The 20,403-nt window shown below is 40.6% G+C and overlaps 2 protein-coding genes across 3 annotated transcripts; both read right to left on the reverse strand.

The window, feature by feature from the left end:
- Positions 1-603: 603 nt before the first annotated feature.
- On the reverse strand, positions 604-11,052 carry rbm28 (RNA binding motif protein 28). Of its 2 annotated transcripts, none has more exons than XM_078283087.1 (21): positions 10,709-11,052; positions 10,347-10,493; positions 10,232-10,245; positions 10,091-10,201; positions 9,858-9,933; positions 9,624-9,716; positions 9,173-9,244; positions 7,630-7,738; positions 7,267-7,526; positions 7,076-7,142; positions 6,819-6,928; positions 6,652-6,725; positions 6,339-6,474; positions 5,722-5,786; positions 5,455-5,613; positions 5,092-5,241; positions 4,755-4,829; positions 4,548-4,665; positions 3,658-3,796; positions 3,319-3,436; positions 604-1,587 (listed from the first exon to the last, which is right to left on the reverse strand). In XM_078283087.1, the coding sequence occupies exons 1-21, from the start codon at positions 10,824-10,826 to the stop codon at positions 1,450-1,452; spliced, it is 2,349 nt and encodes a 782-aa protein (XP_078139213.1). In that variant the 5' UTR covers positions 10,827-11,052; the 3' UTR covers positions 604-1,449. The 2 variants fall into 2 exon arrangements, with proteins under 2 accessions (XP_078139213.1, XP_071767588.2); XM_071911487.2 differs by having other exon boundaries at positions 604-1,590.
- A 2,663-nt stretch (positions 11,053-13,715) lies between these two features.
- Positions 13,716-15,715, reverse strand: LOC139921264 (transmembrane protein 53). The gene is made up of 3 exons (XM_071911464.2): positions 15,476-15,715; positions 14,270-14,516; positions 13,716-14,088 (listed from the first exon to the last, which is right to left on the reverse strand). The coding sequence occupies exons 1-3, from the start codon at positions 15,713-15,715 to the stop codon at positions 13,727-13,729; spliced, it is 849 nt and encodes a 282-aa protein (XP_071767565.2). The 3' UTR covers positions 13,716-13,726.
- Positions 15,716-20,403: the final 4,688 nt, after the last annotated feature.

The raw sequence follows: 20,403 nt of genomic DNA on the forward strand, positions 1-20,403 counted from the left end.
GAGCGAATGTCACTATGAGCAGTGACGTCATCCTCAGAGATTCCTGAAAGCCAGGTAAAACATGCCAAGAAAAGCAGACGTTTTTGAGAACTGTTAGAAAACTGTTAGAGAAGGAAAGAGCAAAGGCACAGTGTGATCTTCAGTCTTTATCAGTGCAATATCATCAGCCTCTCTACAACAGAATACTGTTGATGTCCATTCTATTTATATTGCATATTTTTGTACAGTGGAAAATGTTTTTGTAATCATTGGATAAAAAGTATGTATACAAGCCTATTTAACTAAAATAAAGTATTTTTTTGTAATATACACGTGTATCAGTGATGTAGTGTAATGAGTGGGAGAAACAGGGGAATGGGGTGAAGGCTACAGGAAATGCGACACGTAGTCCAAGTTAATGTATAACGTCATTGTGGGTGTCCGTCTCTTGACGGACAATGATGCTCTGGCACATTCACGGTTCATGTGTGGGAGGTGTTTTTCCAATGTCATCAGTTTATCATTAACTTATCATGTTATTTTTTTCTGAGAAAAGCCCATGCAATGGCAACTATAGTGCAATGAAATGACTCACATACACATCTGTAAATCCTGCAATAAATTTACATTTAATATACAAATGTAAAGACTAACAATCGAAAACAAATCCAAGTGTTTCGATATCATTTAATAAAAAATAATTAAAAAAACACCCATTTACATGAACGAAAACAATGGCATTCGGTCACACTTCATTTGGATAGTCCACGGTTGATACTCAACTTAAAGTGATCGTTATATCGTTATAAAGCAACTACAATGTGACTGAAAAGTTTTAAGTGATACTAAGAATTGTGTGAAAAGTAGTCTATAGATATTCAATGTCTAGGTGAATCTTAGGGTTTGGGTTAATGATAGAAATAGAGTCAGGTAAGGGTTGGGTTTAGGTTTAAAAATGGGGTCAGGGTTAGGGTTTCATAGTCTGTGGAGATGCACCAATTAGGCAAGTAACACTTTGTTGAACATCTACCTGATAGTTAGTTGAGTATCAGCATTGGACTATCCAATGTGTTACATGGAATTCTGACATTATTTGGTTTGTTTCAGTGAAATAAAACACAGTATGAATTGAAACAATATGAGCATGGATTCGAGAATTTTAATCAAGAAGTCTAATGAAGATACTGATGGTAAGTACGGTTTAGAATGGGCATCAAATACTAATGAACACAAAATGGATGTTAATTTAATAGAACCCTCATACAACTTCCATTTATTCTAAAAAAATTAACATGTTCAATTTAGTGGGCCTTTATTCTAGCAGTCGTACAATATAAGCCCTAACGACCACAAATTCTGTTTTACTCTGTGTACTTATTGTAAAACCTGCATACTGCTTAGCACTTAACTCTTAATTATCAGACACACACACAGACGTACACGCACACACACACACACACACACACAGAGTTAACTGTTGAACCACTTGTTTCTTTTCATAGTGGTAGTCTTGTCGCTGTTAGCCATCAGTTTCCTCTTGTATTGCTCCACCAGGCTGTCGAAGCGGTCTTCCTCTCTGCTCCTGAAATGCCTCTTTGTTGCTTTAACCTTCTGGAAAACAAAGACAGAGTAGTATAACAGGGCAGCTCTGATGTGGTTCATATTATATACCGTTAACAACAAAGTACTTTCATAAAAATTTGCATGCAGTGGTGCCGCTTCAAACAAAAAACAAACCAAGTTGGACTGGCAGAGCTAAGTTGGAAAAACACTAGTGAGGTACACAATCATCTCCCACTTGTAGATTCCTATCCAAACAACACATTTTAATATTGTCAGTAACCCAAATCTAAATATCCATTTTATCCATCTGTTATCAGTTACATGATGATGTTAGCTTTGTTGCCTTGTCGATATTTGTCTGTCTCCACTATCAACAGACTGTGAAATGGAAATAATTCATAACAGGCATAAAGAGAGGCTGGTAGCAATGCTATCCAGTCAGCTGCACCCTGTACTCAGATGGCCTGTGTCTATTATTAATGTGGCGGCACATAATAACATTTTCCTATAAGAAATATTCACAGGTATTGCATCTGGTGATGTGAATCAATTTTAAGAAATCACTGATATAAGAGTAAACCTTGGGATTGCTTGTTTTTTATGTATTTTTTACTAAAAAAAAAACACAACAGCTCTGATGAATACTTGATTACTTCCGATTGGCTGAGAGGAGTTGTTTTTTTCCAGAAATGCCTGGCCAATATGCCTATATTTCTGAAACAGAGCTGACAAAGTGTAACCACCATTTTAAATTAATATTTCTATTGCTTTTGATCTTGTCAAGTCCTTACTTGTGTTGTTGTAATTCCAATGTAATTTCACTTGGTGTCGCCAAAGCATCAAATTTTATATTGACTACACAAATGGGTAATGCATGGATGTGCTGTGCCTTCGGTAAAACTGTAAAATTGTTAAAACAGTTAAACAGTTTTGTGTTTCGCTTTGGTCCAGTCCATTTTTGTACCTTTATATCAGGCCAAGTTGGCAAAAGCTAGCAGAAGCAGTAGTATGCAAACAGCACTTGGCTTCACCTCTGGTAATGTAATTACCAGAATGTGCAACACCTGCCCGCTTTATTTGATTTTTTTTTAGTTTTCCATTAATGTCTGGGCTTCCTAGGACTTGTGTCTCCTTTGCACTATATGATCAGGGATGTAGTAAGGACAACGCTAAAGAGTCAGAAGTGATGGGGAGAGAGCAGGAAATAACAATTAGAAACAAACAGAAACCCTGTGTGGGTAAAAAAAACAACCTGAAATCCTGTGGGAAAAAAACAAAAACAAAATCACATCCCTCATGATATGTGGTTAGGTTCACTCTTTCCAAAAACAAAAGCCACATTTAGGATACCTGGGTCACCTGCAGCAGTCTCATCTTCCTCTAATGCCATATCGGTGTCACCCTCTTTTTCTGGCACAATGCCACTAATTAGGGTTTCCCATTATTGAGGTGAGACATCCGTCAGGAGGAGAGAGCTCCAGTGTCCCCTCGCCCCCGCCAGTGACACTGAGCACAGCTTCCACCATTTTTGTTTTTAGTTTTACAAAGGGTCCGGCTCTCAGAGCTGCAGCTGTGACATGCTGCCACTCAACATGGTGATACTCAAACTAATTTCTCTTTTTCATCTTGCTCCTACCTCCGCACATCTCCATGCATATCAATATTCATGAAGGGACGTTTCATTATCCATCCTTTGGTTAAAAGTATAGAGGTCTATTATCTTTCTTGCATTTCTATTTTCCAAATTAAAAGATAAAAACAGATTACATTGTGTACCTGGGTTCTGGGCTGTGTGGATTTTTCCATCATCTGTCGTCCCTGTCGCTCTTTCCTGCTGGGTCCGGCCCGGGCCTTCTTGGGTGGCGGGGCAAGTTGCTTTCCTTTATCACGCATTCTGCACAAGACAAGAATTCACAATCTATAATGTGTTTGTTGTGTGTGCAGGTCAAATTGTTATAGATTACATATGAATATCCTCAAAATGTAGATGGTCAAATTAATTTTGGATTGTGGGTTTAACTGCTTAAGCACTAAGTGATATGCAATGCATAGCAGACAGTAATGCATGAGTAATGCAGGAGACTAGTAAAAGTAATAATAGCACCAATAGAGTACCTGATCTTGGGTCCCCGGTGGGAGGGAAAGGGCAGAACCTTCTTCCGTTTCTTTCCATCTTCCAGGTCTACGTGTTCCACCTCAGGGTTTGTCTGGAAGCCAGAGAAGTATCTGCCTTGCTTCTGGTTCTGAGGAAAAGCTGATACACACACAGAGAGGAAAGAGAGAAGTAGAGGAGTAAGAAGAGAAGAACAATGCTAACTAGAAACAAATGCCTCTGGACTTCAAATTAAATTCATTGTTACAGCCAATGGTATGACGACACCAATATGCTTTTTCCACTGCACTAGTGTGCCATACTGTCAGAGTACAGTATGTTTTTCCCATTATATTTTGTTAACGGTTAAGTATGATGGGGGCACAGTAAAAGACAGACAGATAAGACAGATACACAAGTGTGCTGATACAGCACACTTATGTATCTGATACCAGCCTGTTTTCAAAGGGTGCTTTGTATAATTGATCAATATTATAATGGTTGTCTAAGGGAAGCCCCTAAAATTAATTGATTCTAATGCAACATTTTCATTGGACTTCACCTAAGTTTGTATGCATTATTATTACCATTATTAATAATAGTAATATCCTGGGTCTCAATGGAGAGTTTTAGCCTCCCATGGTCTAAATACTGTTTGCTTTTCTGCCCTGCCATGAATAAAATTCTGGGGGAAACACTCAATACTGCAGATTTTTTTGGGCATAAAAATGGTCATAAATATTGAAAATTGGCACAAAATAGCAGCTATCAGCAGCTACAATCAAAGGAATATTGCTATTGTTATCAACCATATCGGTCAAAGCCTAGTGTGATGTCCAACTGCCTAATGTGTTCCTAATATTGGCAATAAACTAAAAGAAAGGGAATGGAAAGAACAAAATCATTTTCATACCTCTATCCTTCCTTGTCTGCTCTGACGGTGTTTTAGGTCCACCTCTCTTCAGGCCCGTTGCATCTCCAGGTGTTCCAGGCTTCGCTCCACCTTTTAAAGGTCTATTTCTGAAAAACTCCTGGAAGAAACATGCACACAAGAATGCTTTCCATTTAGAATATAGCATTTTTCAGAATGAATAGAAGTTACAAGTTGTAAGTGTCGCACCTTATTTTTTTGTTGGCGTAGTTCTTTTATTTTGAGTTTCCTTCCATCCTCCAGGGAGAACTCAACAATAGGCCTCTGCAGAATGACATAAAATGCAGAGATGCTTCAGTAACACATGATTGCTGATTAACCAAGAAAGGAAATAAGTAAATGTTAATTAAATAACACAGTCTGCCAAACCAAATACATACCACACACAGACACCCACCAATATAGAATCTAAGGTCTAAAACTTTCAAGGATAAATAAACATAACAGCAGGGAAAATAAACATGTCCTTGACACATTTACCCCACGGATGACCACAGTACTGAAACAGTCGATTGCAGAAACCTACCTTGAGCGAGCCGAAGATGTCAGGGTTGTTGTTGAGGTGACGAAGCGCACTGAGAGCGTGCTCGTGATCCCGGAACTGGACAAAGCCATAACCCAGTGACTGTCCCAACGCCTGGCCCTTCTCCGGCTTCCTGTCGTACATCACCCTACACTAAAGAGGGAAACCGGGGGACACATACTGCATGAACTAGCATGGCAACTCAACAGCACCCCCTAGTGGGCAAAGAGATAGATGTCTTTAATTCTATGATGGCCTAATGCCACTTGGACAAAACTATTTCCAGGCATGTTTAACAAAGCTGTTATGGGCAGGAGATTGATGTCGTTAATGAAATGTCTAGCAGTGAGCCGTATTGTTCCTCACCTCAGTAATGTGGACTCCTTTGCTTCCTTTTACTGCTTGAAGGCAGAGGGCTTTTAGTTTTTTATTGTCCACTGACTTGGGCAGGTTGTGGACGCACAATCGGGTCTTTGACACAAACACATTTATGTCCCGAAGCTTGGTCCTCTTTACTTCTTCAAACTGAGGGAAGTAAGCAACACAAGATAGAAGAGTCAATACAAGAGTCCTCCAAGTGTTGGTGATTGGAAAGCTAACTATTGTGGAATACAAAGCGTAGAAGGAACTCACTCTGACTCTCTTGGCCATGTCTGCTTCAGGCACGCCCTCTGCAGCTTTGGTTCCGGTACGGATCACTAAGAGAAGGTGACGCAGTCAGGAAGAGAATGAAATACAAAAGGAAGGACTCAGAGGCAATTCAAGTGGCGGTCAAGGGGTTTTCTGATTGACAGTCTGCTGATCTGCAGCAGTGTAAATACTGTAAAAAGGACATCAGCCAATTGGACTTCTGGGAACTGAGACATGACCTTGCAAATGAATCATGGTATTGCGATTAACTTGAGGATTAACTCTTGCCTGGCTAGCAAGGCAGCTTCAGTGTATTTTTCTGAGGCAAAAATGTGAGCCATTTACATCAGGTAGCCACCACATGCATTGCATTCTTTTCGTGATTGCTGGAAAAATGGCATATTTACTACCCTCTGTTAGTGCAGGATCTTATTTGCATTAAATCCATATAAATATATCATTTTTTTCTATTTTCAAAACAATTTTGAGTGTAACAAAGTGTCAGCAGGGGGGAGAGTATGGTCGCTGGAGAGGATTGAGAGAGGTGAATATAAGTGAGTGAAAGAATGTAATAGGTAGTGAAGTGGGAGGAGAGGAGAGAAAGTGTTGTGTTTACTCACATCCCTCCCTGGCCAAGTACAGGTTCCTGGTGCCCGATTCTACTTTCACCTTGTTGTCCTTCAGCTTGGCAGCATCCTCCCTGCTTACTGCTGCCACGATCACCAGCTTTCTACCATCTACACGGATACCGCCGCTCTGAATCGAACACCCAACGTTACAACTTAGTAAGCAACATGAACTCATTGTATGTAACAGGACAACAGATATGAGCCAAGAGGACAGTATACGTGTACATATAAATTACAGATATATTGGAATATTTCTAATCAATGATTTTAAGTAAGAATTCATGTTAATCATGGTGCATCTTACCTCTGCCTCATCCTGCGCTGCAGCAATGCATTTGTCTGCAGCCTCTTTACTCTTAAACTGGGCAAATGCACAACCTGGCAAAATAACAAACCCAGAGATTGTTGGTCAACCTGTTTTCTGAAAACAAGAGAGAGACAAAAGTTTGACTCAAAGCACCGCTGACTGACCTTTTGAGTGGTCTGTGTCTGGGTGGAGAACAATCTTGATGTAGTTGAGTTCCCCGTACTTCAGAAGAATCTCCTCAAGGCCTTCTTCCTCAGTGTCAAAGGACAGGTTCCTAAATCAGCCAGAGGCACAAACAAGATCTGTGAATGCTAGGAAACAGGTTGAGGATGAAAGGATGACGAGTTAAGAGGAGTGGAAGAGGGCAGAGTAAGGTGAATGACAGCAGGTTTAAGAATAAAGTGAGAAGAGAACTGCCAACCTGATGAAGACCGTTTTGCCCTCTTTTACATCTGAAGGGAGAGGTTTCCTTGGGGTTTTCTTACGCTCTGGAGAGAGAAAGCAGTGAAGCCAGCTGTGTAAAGAAAATCCTTATGCAAGAAAAAATGAATTTTTCAAGTGCATTTCATGCAAAAATACATATATAAAAAAAAAACAAGCAGAGAATTATACCTAATTCATCATCATCATCATCATCATCATCATCATCATCCTCATCGTCCTCATCAAGATCATCATCGTCTGATTCAAAGCTACTCTTGTCATCGTCTTCTGCCTCCTGGGACACAGCATCCTCCTCTTCATCTTCGCCTTCTTCTTCATCTTCATCTTCATCATCATCCTCCTCACTGTCTTGTTCTTCACCATCATCGTCATCTTCATCTTCCAACTGGGACTCCTCCACCTGCTGCACAGCTGGTTTAGAACTGACCCTGTGGATAGGATTGGCACAAAATTGTTTTTCATCGTTTCAAACAACGCATGTTGTTTCAACAGACACATGATAACTGGTGTATACTAATTTGAGATTTGTACTTTTTCTTCTGAGGCGGTGCTGCTGCTTGTTTCTTTTCTCCTTCCTCTTCCTCAGAGTCACTTTCTGTGTGCGTTTGTTTTGCAGTTGCCTCCTCTGTCTTCTTAGGTCCTATGATGTAAAAAAAAAAAAGTTAATTGTAATGATCTGCATTAGGGCTGAAACGATTCCTCGAGAAACTCGAGTAACTCGATTACTAAAAATCATCGATGCAAATTCTTTGCATCGAAGCTTCGTTTAATCCATATAACTATATACACGCTCAGTGTTTCGCACGGATGATTATTACTGTTGCACAACGCGCTGGAGAAAGAGAGAGAAAATAGCGAGGGGCGAAGAGAAGAGACAGGCCAGAGAAAACGACAGAAAGTGTCCAAAGTTTCGGATCCAGTGTTGCCAACTTGGCGACTTTGTCGCTAGACTTAGCGACTTTTCAGACCCCCCTGGCGACTTTATTTCTCAAAAGCGACTAGCGACAAATCTGCCGACTTTTTCTGACCATGGGAAGCAATGTTAATGTGTTGAATCCCAAAGCATTTGGCAATAAATTGGTTCGGCTGATGCTGGTTTTCTCTACTTGCTTGTCTAATCCAGAGAGGTCTGACGGTCACAGCGCTTCCCACACAGTGTAGCTCCTTCCCTCCGCTGAGAGCAGGGACTGTAGGATAGGGTCCACTTGTAATTGCTACCGGCGTACGCCGAAACTGGCCGGGGGGGCGGAGTCAGCACTTAATATTAAAACGGGATGAGATGAAGGCTAGTAAAGAATGCACGTTAATTATGGCTATATGTAATGACTAGTTAAGAACGTAAATCAATATGGTGGCTAGTTATGATGTCCCTAAGTTAGCTAAGTTTTGCTCAAGAAAATAACCACAGAAAATAAAATGCTGCAGTCAATTTGTGAAAGCCTGAGCTTCATTCATGTTATTATTATGATAGTCACACACACATACACACACACACACACACACACACACACACACACACACACCTACTCCCCTCACAGTGATGCATAAAATACCCCAGAAAGCAAAATATCAGGTGGTGTAAGTAGCAATTGGAGCCTAAAATGCACCAGTCCAATACAGCAGGTATATTCAGTTTAGTTTGATTGCAGTGAGTAGGGTCAGCAGGTGTAGGGCAACCCTTCAACATAGCAAATAAATGTACATTAGCCAGTCTTATGAACTTGTATGATATTTAGGCCTAGTAATAAATATCAATAATAATTATTATTTCACCTCGTTTTCAGTAAATCACAGTGTCGTATGGACAGCTTCGTGCGGACAGCTTTTCTCTTTTGTATATTTACTATTGCTCTTTAATAAAGCAAAAGTATTTCTTATCCGATTACTCAATTAATCGATGGAATAATCGGTAGAATACTCGATTACTAAAATAATCGATAGCTGCAGCCCTAATCTGCATCTTGATGTATACATATTGTCAAATGTCCACAAGGCTATTAAAAAGCATTTTCTGTTGGGGATAAAAAAAGAGATACTGTTGTTTACTCTTGCAGATGTACAACACTGCCATTACCTGCACTGGAAGATGGTTGTGTGGCAACAAACTTGTCCTTCGGCACTGCCCAGTCAACTGCCACCTGTCGACCTGTGAATGAACAATTCAAACACTCATCAATTCAATTCAATTCAATTCAAATTTATTTGTATAGCACCATCTCATACAAAAGCAGTTCAAAGTGCTTTACATAAAAACAGAATAAAACAGCAGAAATGTGCAAATAAACAGAAACATCCATGCATACATACACATAAAAACACATATAGCCTACATACACACATACAAACAAACATAATGTAGTGTGTTCATTTAAGAAAATGCTCGAGTGAAAAGGAAGGATCAAAGCAGATCAAAACTGCCCTATAAAAACTGTTCTTTTTTCAACAGTGAACAGTTATAATATTGTATTATGTATTAGTAACAGTCTTACTAATACAATATCAGTAGAAGTGTCTCACTCACTAACCTTTGATCTCCTTCAGGTTGGTAGCGTTCAGCGCTCTCCCTGCCTCAGACACGTTCTTAAACAGGACAAACGCAAATCCTCGCATCTTCCCGTCTGTACAAAGAATGGGCAAAATAAAGTAAATGTAGAAAGGAAACAATCAACTTACTCAGAGGACATGATAATCCTTTGCTCACTTTTACATCCACTGACAATTCAAACCATTGTTTCAAAAGATGTGTTGTTCATTTTTACCCGGTTTGAGGGGGATTTTGGCCTCGAGGACTGTTCCAAACTTGGCAAATGTTTGCTTCAGATCCTCCTCGGAGCACTGTGACACAACACAAACTGTAATGCACTACAGGTCAAGTAAAGAGCTATAGCCTACACCATGCCACCTTGGCAGCAAGTAAGTAATTGTGACAATATTATTAAGTCAAATTCAGAGAATGGGTGAACGGTTGCTTCTTAATTGTTACATTTTGCACCTTAAAACTGAGATTCCTGATGATGAGTCTGGCTTTCAGCATGTTTTTCCGGATTCCTTTCGCTTCCTTCACATTTCCCTTTGGTGCTGGAGCTGGAGCTGGAGCTGGAGCTGGAGCTGGAGCTGGTGCTGGAGCTGGAGTGGGCTCCTTCGGTGCTAAATGGAAGACAGAGCCACGACAGGGACCTATGATTAGTTATCAAGACTTCTCCCATTCACTAGTCTTATGGGGTTTCTGGACATGCATTCATACACACCTGTTTTCTTTTTGTCATTTACTTTCCTCTTGGCCACTGACAGCGATATCCTCTGTCCGTCGTATTCTTTTACTTCTTTCATGGCGCGCTGTGCGTCCTCCTCCATGGCATAGGTGACATAGCCAAATCCGCGACATTTGTCTGTGCCTGGGTGTATGGACAAGTATGTCAATATTAATCAGTGATTTCTGTTGCCACAGCAACCATTCATTAAGATGCCTCAATAGCTCTGCTCTGTATTAATAAGCCTGTGTCGCCCTGCGTGCTCCATCTCCAGTAAACTACGTTAAGCAACACACATATTAGTTGATATTGTACAAGCTGTTTTCTGCGGCTGAATGATTACGGTTCTCACTTCTCACCTTTCTCGTTGACCACGAAGCATTGCTTTACAGGACCAATTTCGGAGAAAATCTCCTCAAGACGTTGATTTGAAGCCGACGTCGGCAGAGAGCGGACGAACACAGTGATCGCTGGCATGGCTCACAAACTTCGCTGCCTAGCTAATGTTAGGCTTATCGGCTCGGAAACAATAATGAACTCACAAGCTAAAGCGTAACTTGTTAACAGTATTGTCTTCGCAGTTCGTTTCTTAATATTCAATATCAGAATCTCAACCTATAGTGAGACGAATACATGTTTTAAAAACTGTTTAACTTCAACATCACGACCAAGTTAGATTGTCGCATGTTTACATGTGGGGGCAGCCATCTTCAGCATTCAGCGGAAGTCGTCATCGAGCCATTCGATTTTTTTTTTCTTCTTCTCTAAATTTCTGACGGACGCATCCAGCGATAAAGGTGCATACCGCCACCTACTGTACCAGAGCTTTACACAAACATCATTCTATTTATTTATTTATTGGCTTATATTTCCATATTTCGCCCATTAGTAGGATCCGTTCCACATTTCATTTGGGTTGTGAAGCGCTTTAAGCTGCATTCGCATGCATGAAATGTGCTATACAAATAAAGTCTGATTGATTTAAATCCATCAGTATAAATGGTCATATACTTATATAAATGTATCTTCACATGGTTATAAGTATCCAATGTTATCTATTCCCATTCCACTCTCTTTTTCTCTATCAGCTGTAGATCCACCTTGGAAACTGGAAGTAACCATGGATGAGCATTGCCCCATACTATACTGTACATGATCTAGCTCATTTAGGTGATGTTCTTCTTCATATTCCATCCAAATCCTTTAGCTTTACATTGTATACTTTCCAAGCAATCACATGATACCCTCATGACATTCGTTTTTGTGGGCATTTATAGTTTTTACCCTATAATACTCATGAGTGCCCCGAAGCTAGAAACATTTTTTAAAACATACTTAACATTTCAAATGATGAATTTTCTATAAATGGCCCTGGGGGAAAACACATATTGCACCACATCAAGTTACCATCACTTTTAATTCAAAACAACACACAAGGCTGACAAATGTTTTGACAAAATTCTGTGTGCATATTAAGTACAAAGATTATTAAATCTAGGAAATGTTCAAGTTACAAAATAGGCTGGCAACCTCCCTGTGTGTTATATGGACTAACAAATTTCACCTGTGTTTCATTTGGCATGAGGGTGAGTAGATGATGACAGAATTTTCATTTTTGGGTGAACTATTCCTTTAAGGCACAGGTTGTCTGTGTATGGTGTAATAAGCAAAAAATCATAATTGCACAGCATTTTCCATGGCTGTCTCAGTCACAAGAGTACATGAATACAACACAAGTGCAGCTCTTCATCACAAGTTGGGTCATACTGTAAGATGCTTGATACATATTATTATATTATGCCATGAACTCAACCAGTATTGGAGATTCTGGAGCATCATATGGTGTTTTGTTTGTGTTTGGTAATGAATTAGTCAGTAAGGCCTTATAATAATAGTACTACTTTTCCCTTTAATGACTAGTGTAACAAATTATGTAAATTTCAGTAATAATATTTCAGTTTAAAAAAAAAGTTGTTACTTTTGTTATCACAACCTCTAAACATCAAATTGAAGTAGAATTATCCAAAAACTATCTCAGCCTATTTCAACATTCAGTTGACACTTTCCCACAGTAAGCCTGCATAGATCAGAAATGGCAGAAGAGTTTACTCTCTCTGAGTGCAAGTATTCCCATTGCTTTGATTTTACTGAACAAAAGGATGACAAGAACATTGCTACATCAACAAACTATTTGGTTCGGCTGATCATTCACAGGAGAAGAGCACCAGAGAGGTAACCGAGTTATCCCAATTTTTGAAGGTAAGAGACGATGTAATCGTCAATTTTGGGTGTGTAACAGAAACATGTTGTAGCCTAATGAATGGTGTAACAAATTACAGCTCCCACTGAGTAACAAGTAAAACAACAACATTACTTGTTTTGAGTAACATTGAAATACAAACATTGAAATATAGCATAGACCTGGTAGAAAGACACCCTAACTAACCCTAACCCTTGTCACAAAATGTACCTAGGGATGATCTGATTTGGATAGTTTACACCTATAACCCTATAAACTAAAATTACCACACTGATACTGATCTATTCATCTATAATATTTCATGCCTCCATGTAAGGATGACAAGTTGCAGTGTACTTCCATCAAAAGACACATTCAATAACGAGTGCTGGCTAGTTGTACATGTGACATGCCAGGATTCATTTCCCTGAGTGTTAACTGTAGAAGTGCCAATCTGAAAACTTTAAATGTGCAACTTAAATATTCTGTTTACATTATGTATGACTTTTAAGGCATTTAGTCTACGTTCCCATCCAGAGCGACTTAGTGAAAGCAACAATTCAATAATCTTAATTTCATAGATGACTCACATTACAAGCAAACAACAGTTCGGAGTGAAGGGCTCAGCAGCGCCTCAACAATACATGTAACAAATATTCCTGTGAGTGACACATAAAAGAATGAGGATTTTTGTTTTCTCCAAATAATCAAGATAAGGCCATTTTTAGAGGAAGTAAAAAAGAGGAAAATCAGAATAGATTATTCACTTAGCACATCGTGTAAAATCCAGTTTAGCATGTTAACTATGTCGTATAGTTAAAGCGTTAATCCTCAAGTTCCTTGTTTTTCCTTTTGGCAACATCTTTGGTGTTAAGTGGTCATTGATTTTTCCCTGGAAAGACCTATCTGACAGCAAATGTAAATGCAAATGCAAAAGTTGTATTAATTAGCTATAGAGAGTAACAAAACGGACATGTAAGTCACAGATGATTAATTTAAAAATATTATTAAATGTGTTTTTCCACAGATAATTGCCACTGCTACCTTAGTGCATTATTATTCTATTTTTATTTACACATACAGTAAAATGAGCAAGACCCAGCTAATTTTGCTGTATCGAACTTGTCAGTGAGGGACGTCACATCTTGGCCTTCAGAGGGGTGATGCTGAGGGTCTGGAGGAACGTATCCAGGGTGCTCAGATACTCTTGCGGGTGCTTCTTCATGTGACCCGCATGTGTTGAATCATCCCACTTCTTTGCCGTGACGTCCATCCCACGTTCCCGCCACAAGTCGATCAGCTCCTCCATAGCTCGCGGGTCGCTCATCGGATCGTTCTCGCAAAAGAAGAACAGTGCAGGCGCAGTGACAGGAGTGTTACGGAACACATCGATGCTCGTGTTAAAGTAATCCACCGTTTGCTGTTTGAAGATTCCAAAGTATGCCAGGCTGACTCGTTTCACCAGTTTCTCCCAGTTAGGAAATACAGTCTTACCTAGACCTGGGCAGAGAGGAGAAGAATCACACTTACCATAAGACAAATCATTCACTCCTAATTGGATTCAGCATTTCATGCAAGAATATAGAATCATTTTGAATCCAGTCAGCATGATGGTGCATATTTAATACTTTATAAAGTGAAATAACTGAATGTGTGAAATCATGTCAATCATTTAACCAACCTATAGCCATCTTCTCTAGTGAGCCCACCACCAAGCTATCATAGACATGGCCTCTGATCCTCTGTGTGAGCCCCTGGTATTTCTCCGTGTCCTGGGACACGTGCACCAGCAGCTGGGCAAATGTGTAGCCACCAACAGAGAAGGCATGCACAAGCAGTGGGCGTGACACAAAGTGCTCACTCTGGAGCACCTCCAGTATCCTCTCTCCATATTCCAGCCCCCAGCGTGGCCACAGGAACTCTTTCACCTGGCGTAAGAAAGACAAAGAAAAGGATGAAGGACTGCTCTCCTTTTTGCTTGTCGACGTGACGTGAAAGACTTGAAGTCAAGCAGCTTAGAGGTGCGTAGAGCACGGTGCGTTGATCCTCTAATGCAAGCCTCAGTGAAGCTAGATGATCATGAACGCAAGTGCCGTATAATAAAGATGCAAAACCATGTTCAAAAATGCCAAAAAGCCAAAATCCACAGATACAGTAATTAACTGTGACAAATCCATAACTGTTAACATAAAAATCGGAATATTATGAACATTTTCTAGTAAAATATGTCAGCCCTACACCCACATGAGCATGGCCACATTTACATGCATCCCCACACACACATACTGGCTTTGTATTGCCACAGGCTTCATTTTGACCTACTGAGCTAATTGTAGGAGGACTAGTTCTTTTTGTGGCTGAGCCGGCCTTGTCTATGCTTGGATCTTATCACAGTTTGAATTGTGGTTCTCTGATTCTACTTTTAATAAGAACTACTCAGTTTGCATCGTATGACATGAACAGGCAAACTCCCATTTCACTCACATGATCAGATATGCTAACAGAGAGTGAAGTAAAATAGAGAATTATCTCACTTTCAAATGTTTCAGTAGTTCACTACATCTAATAGCTAACTTAATGGCAGAGCATCCACAGCTGGGAAAATGGGTTAAAAAGTAAGGGAGAAATGGCAGCGTTAGCATATAATATATAACTCATAATAAAAAATATATAGTCTGTCAGTATCAAAATAACAAAATATTTAAGCTAAAGGTTAGTTAATTTTCCAAAGTTTATTTACCAGAAGTGGCTGATTGGCTGATGCATTCAAGACAACCACTGAATAATCCAGCTATATACATGTCTTAAACTAAAAAAAAAGTCTCCAGTCCCCAATATCAGTTTTGATCTGGTGATTTGTGCAGCCTCAGATTTATGCTCTCCTTACCTCACTCTCCACCATGAGCACATCAAAGCCAGTGCGGAAATAGATTTCACAATACTTGGACACAGCTTGGGGCCGTGAACCCAGCCATGGCAGCATCAGCAGAAGGGGTTTGGTGTGTACAGGGGCTGGGGTCTGATGTTCTGAGCTGGCAGGTGCTGCCTCATTCAGGTAGAGAGTGATGTTCTTACTGAGGCGCTGCGTAGTAATGCCTCTGCTGATGATGGCTGCCCGGGCCAGCATAGTGACACCTACAGACCCACTGGGGGCAAGGCACTGGTGAGAGGATCTGCAGAAAAGGAAAAAACAAGGAGAATACAGAGCTGAATGACACCAGGTGCAAAAATTATCCCCAGTTTGTCCATGCTAAAACATCTGGCAGAATTGAGATCAATGTTAGCATTAGTCAAAGCACTCTGAGTTATGATAACTAGTTGCCTTGTCATTTGACTCTTCGACCCGCCTACATCTGTTGGGATGTCTAGCTCGCTCTTGATGTTTTACAGGCGTCGACCAAAGAAGACCGGCCAGGTAACTACGGTGACAACCAGGCACGTGCAGAGAGGGGGGCTATGGGTGCTTGGGCACCTGCCCCTTTTCCCTTAATTGAACAAGATGCCCCTTCTGATCTAAATTTATTATTTTATTTTAGGCATTTTCCGAATAGTTAATAAATTGTAGCGATACGAGCGAAAGTATTTGAGCAACTGCAAAACACAAATGAATTGTTTGCACAGTGTATTGCCCCTTTCTCTGTCCTTCTCACATGTGGACGTCCCCCCCCCCCCCCCCCCGTATTTTTTCATTTTACATATTATATAGTGAGTGGCTGCAAGACGCCCTCAAAAGCAAGAAGGGCGAAAGTAAAAGAGAAAGTAAAGCAGAAGGCAGCTATGGGACTCAAGACAACAGGTGAGAGGCAGACTGGGGAGTCAGACGGTGGCAGGGCTAACTTAGCTTCATCATGCAAGGAAAAAAATAGATTTATCCAATATCTATCCAATAAAGATTGTTACATTTTGTTTAGAGTCTTCAGCTTGTACTATTATGATAGAAATATAATAAGATAATTGAGTATTTTTTATTTTATTTTTTTTTTTAGCACAGGCAGACAGAAATGCAGAGAGTTGAGGGGGAGAAAGAAGAGGACAGTGAGACAGAAAGACAAGAGATGAAAGCAAATATAACAGATGAGTAAAGTAAAGGGATATAACAACACCGCATCGCTGCACTCCTAAAACACAGAGATTCTTCCACAGACTGACACTGTAGATGCCCCTTTTTTCATTTGAGCACCTGAAGAACTCTCTGCACGTCCCTGGTGACAACGGAATTTTCCGTAGCCAACGACAAAATATATGACTATTCTGAAGAGAGATTTAGTTATCCTCCCACCTACAGTAGAGACTGACAACAAAAATCTTCTCAGACGGCGGACGAAACTTTTAAAGCCTGTCCTTGACGTGCTCAGCCATGTAGCAAACGAAGATAATTACTTTAGAAGACAATTACAGCATACGCTTAAAAACTTTAAAAAAAAAACCGTCTTAAGACAATGTCAAACGCTGAAAAGCCAGTTTCCTTGGCCACTAGTCGCTGTACGCTTGGCCAACCCATCGTTAACCTGCTACAAACCTGCTGTTACTTTATTGCGGCCAGTGTTCGTTCTTGTCAGAGATGCAGATGGTCTTTAAATCCTCGAGCACATTGTTGACAGTGAGTGAAGATATCTGTAAACAAAACCGGTTGGTGATGAATCGACCTTTCGCCTGCTTTCTTCTTCTTCTTCTTCTTGTATTTATTTATGGCGGTTGGCACACAATGTAAAAGGGCGCATTACTGCCACCCACCGACCTGGAGTGCAGCCTGGGGATTTACACTCATACACACATCATAAAATATTATTTAAAAAATAAATGTTTTTAAAATGATCAAATGAATCGAATATAATCAAATATTTATTTATTTATTTCTTCATTTATTGAGAGCGAGAGAGAGAGAGAGAGAGAGAAAGAGAGAGAGAGAAATCGCAACTAAAAAAAGACTATAATAAAGAAATAGTTGTGAAAGTCTCAATGCTACATAAACGTGTTTATGTTTTTCAGCCATGCCAAGGCACCACTAGTTTGCATCCCTCTGATCTGGCTCTGTGCTGGCTCACTTATGCTGGTTGTTGCTCCATGGAAGCATGGATAGATTATCTCAGGTCCCCGGAGCAGGCACTTTATTTGTTTGCTTGCTAGTGTATTTTTGTTTATTACATTTTAATCATGTGTTTATTTGTCCAGCAAAGAAACATATTTCCTCAGGGTTTAACTTGTACCTAACATTGTTGACAATAAACATGCTGTAGATGGAGCAGTTTCCATTAAAAACAGAAACAGGCAGACACACACACACACACACACACACACATAAGAGGTGTAACAAGGGAAAAGGTGGCTCAAAAAAGTTATGTTTAATATAATTTAATAGGCTTTCCTAACATGGCCATATGAGCTTAGTTGGCTCATCACATTATTAGTTTGCTTATATAACTTTACCCCCACTCCACCCCTCCCCTTGCCCTAGCAAGTCTTTGTCTTGTCTTTGTTTTTGACACTGTGCCCCTGTTTGCTAAGTTGTGCAGCCTTGTTTCTGTGTCTTGTCCTGACTGTCCACATTTCCAGCTGGACCCCAGTCCCTGCTGACTCTGTCTTGTTGGAGGATGACTTGTGTAAACAGAGACCAGTTGCCCAATGACTTTGGATAGCAAGTGTGAGGCGGCAATAATTTGGCCCTGTCCCTCACTGAGCTCATATGTTTGGCCTGCCATTGTTCCTTTCCAGTCCCCTTAGTTACGGCTGGGTTGGTGCTTTCCTGTGTCCTCATCGGACAGCGGGTTGATCACGCCCCTCGGGAAGTTCCTATCTTCACTATTGACTGTCTAAATAGTCTGAAATGGCCTCCTCTCTCTTCCTTCATCTGTGCTGATGTGAATGAATGATGAGCGGAGGCATTTTTACCCTGTGAGCAGGAACTGATGCACAATGCACAGGCCAGATGAGATTTAGGAGACTGTTGGTAAACCACTCCATTCATTATTGCCCTGAAGCTAATGCATTGCTGTCAGAGCCACACATTAGACTGGACATGCTGCGGCAGATTTAGTGTCTTCATAATTAGTGTACACTGTCATGTTTTAATATTATAAATATGTATTTGAAAAATGGGGGGGGGGGGGGGGTAATATGATGCTGTGCACTGTTTTTTTTTTGTTATTTTTTCTTTAGATAGTAGTGTATCCAATTTGACACAATGCTTGCAATAATATTCCTGGCTTCATGACTTCTAACTCAGCAGTGGGTACTGAAGAGTTTACAAGCACATAACATGAGACTGTGCTTCAGACTCTGCTGTGACTCTAAATGCATCTGAAGGTATGTGGATCAGTGTCTATTTTAGAAGCATCCAAGGGAATTGAATTAGGCCATGAGGCTGCTGGATTTCCCCCACTGGGTAAAAAAAAACAAAAAACATCTGAGCAACCTGATAACATTGGAAGGAGGATAATAAAGAGAGCGAGTAACACAGCGTCGTCAAAGAGTGATCGCTGCTGTCACAGCCTTTAGCCACCATAATTGACATGGCTGCTGGGTCATGTGAATGGCAATCAAGGACTTTAGGTCAGCAATTCCTCACTGAAACAGTGCATCCACTCTAACATCAGAGGTATGTACACATGGACAAGTAGTAACCACTATCATGCATTATGCATTACACATGCACATATGCATTTAAATTTACAGTGAGTTGCATTATGCCTATAACAATATTTGATATATTCTGTTCAAAGAGAACATTCTGAATTGTTTTTTGGATTCAACATCATGTTCTGGCACATTGCAAAATGAGCTACTGGTTTGATATTTACTTTGAAAGGGAGGCAGGGCACAGCACCAGCTGTAAATTACACTCAATACCATATATTGATCTGTTCGTTAGTTTAGTGCAGGGTACTGCCTGCCTGCCTGCTGGTTGATGAGCCTGAGCCTTCTTCCCTATGACATATTTATGCTCTTTTCTTCCCTTCCTTTCCCTTCTCTTATCTTCTCTTCTCTTTTCCTCTCTTCTCTTCTCTTCTCTGCTCTTCTCTTCTCTTCTCTTCTCTTCTCTTCTCTTCTCCCCCCCTCTCCACTGTGTATGTGGGTCTGTGTAGTACCCCATTTTTGTCCTACTCTGGCTGCCATCCCATAAAACTGCCAACTCCAATAATCAATTTCCCCAGTGAGATGTAACCACAAGAACCCTGCATCCATATCGCACATCACATCATACATCACACATCACACATCACACATATCAGAGAGAATGTATGTGTGTGTGTGGGTGAAAGAAAAAGAGCAATAGGGAGGCAATCATGAAAGGAGTTCCTATGCAAATATGAAAGAGATGATACTGAGTGTGATTCATGCGATGCCACAGCAGTAGAATGGGATCCCGCAAGCAGACAAACGGGAAAACTCACTGGCGGATCTGTGCAGCGGCAGAGTGTGGGACAGTGGGGGTTGTTTGGAGGAGGTGGGGTCTGTCCCATGTGTCGGCTGTCTGATGGAGAGAAGAGGGGCACCGCACAGTGAGTATGAAAGGACACAGAGTGCTACGCAGAGAGACTGCAGGCATGCAGCAACACAGAGCAGCATATGTGTTTAAACTTGAGAGAGGCTGCAGCAGAGTGGGCTATTGATGAGGTGAGAGCGCCAAAACGAGACGGACTGGAGGGAAGAGAGAAGCAAGAAGCGTAAGACTCTGCTTTTCTACTCTTGTGTGTCTTTGGGTGCTTTTTTTATTTATGTGACTGTGTACTCTTATGTTTGTGATGTGTGTATGTGTGTGTGTGTGTGCGTGTGTGTGTGTGTGTGTGTGTGTGTGTGTGTGTGAAATTGGACTTT

Source organism: Centroberyx gerrardi, chromosome 4, assembly GCF_048128805.1.
Source record: "Centroberyx gerrardi isolate f3 chromosome 4, fCenGer3.hap1.cur.20231027, whole genome shotgun sequence".
Taxonomy (NCBI): Eukaryota; Metazoa; Chordata; class Actinopteri; order Beryciformes; family Berycidae; genus Centroberyx; species Centroberyx gerrardi.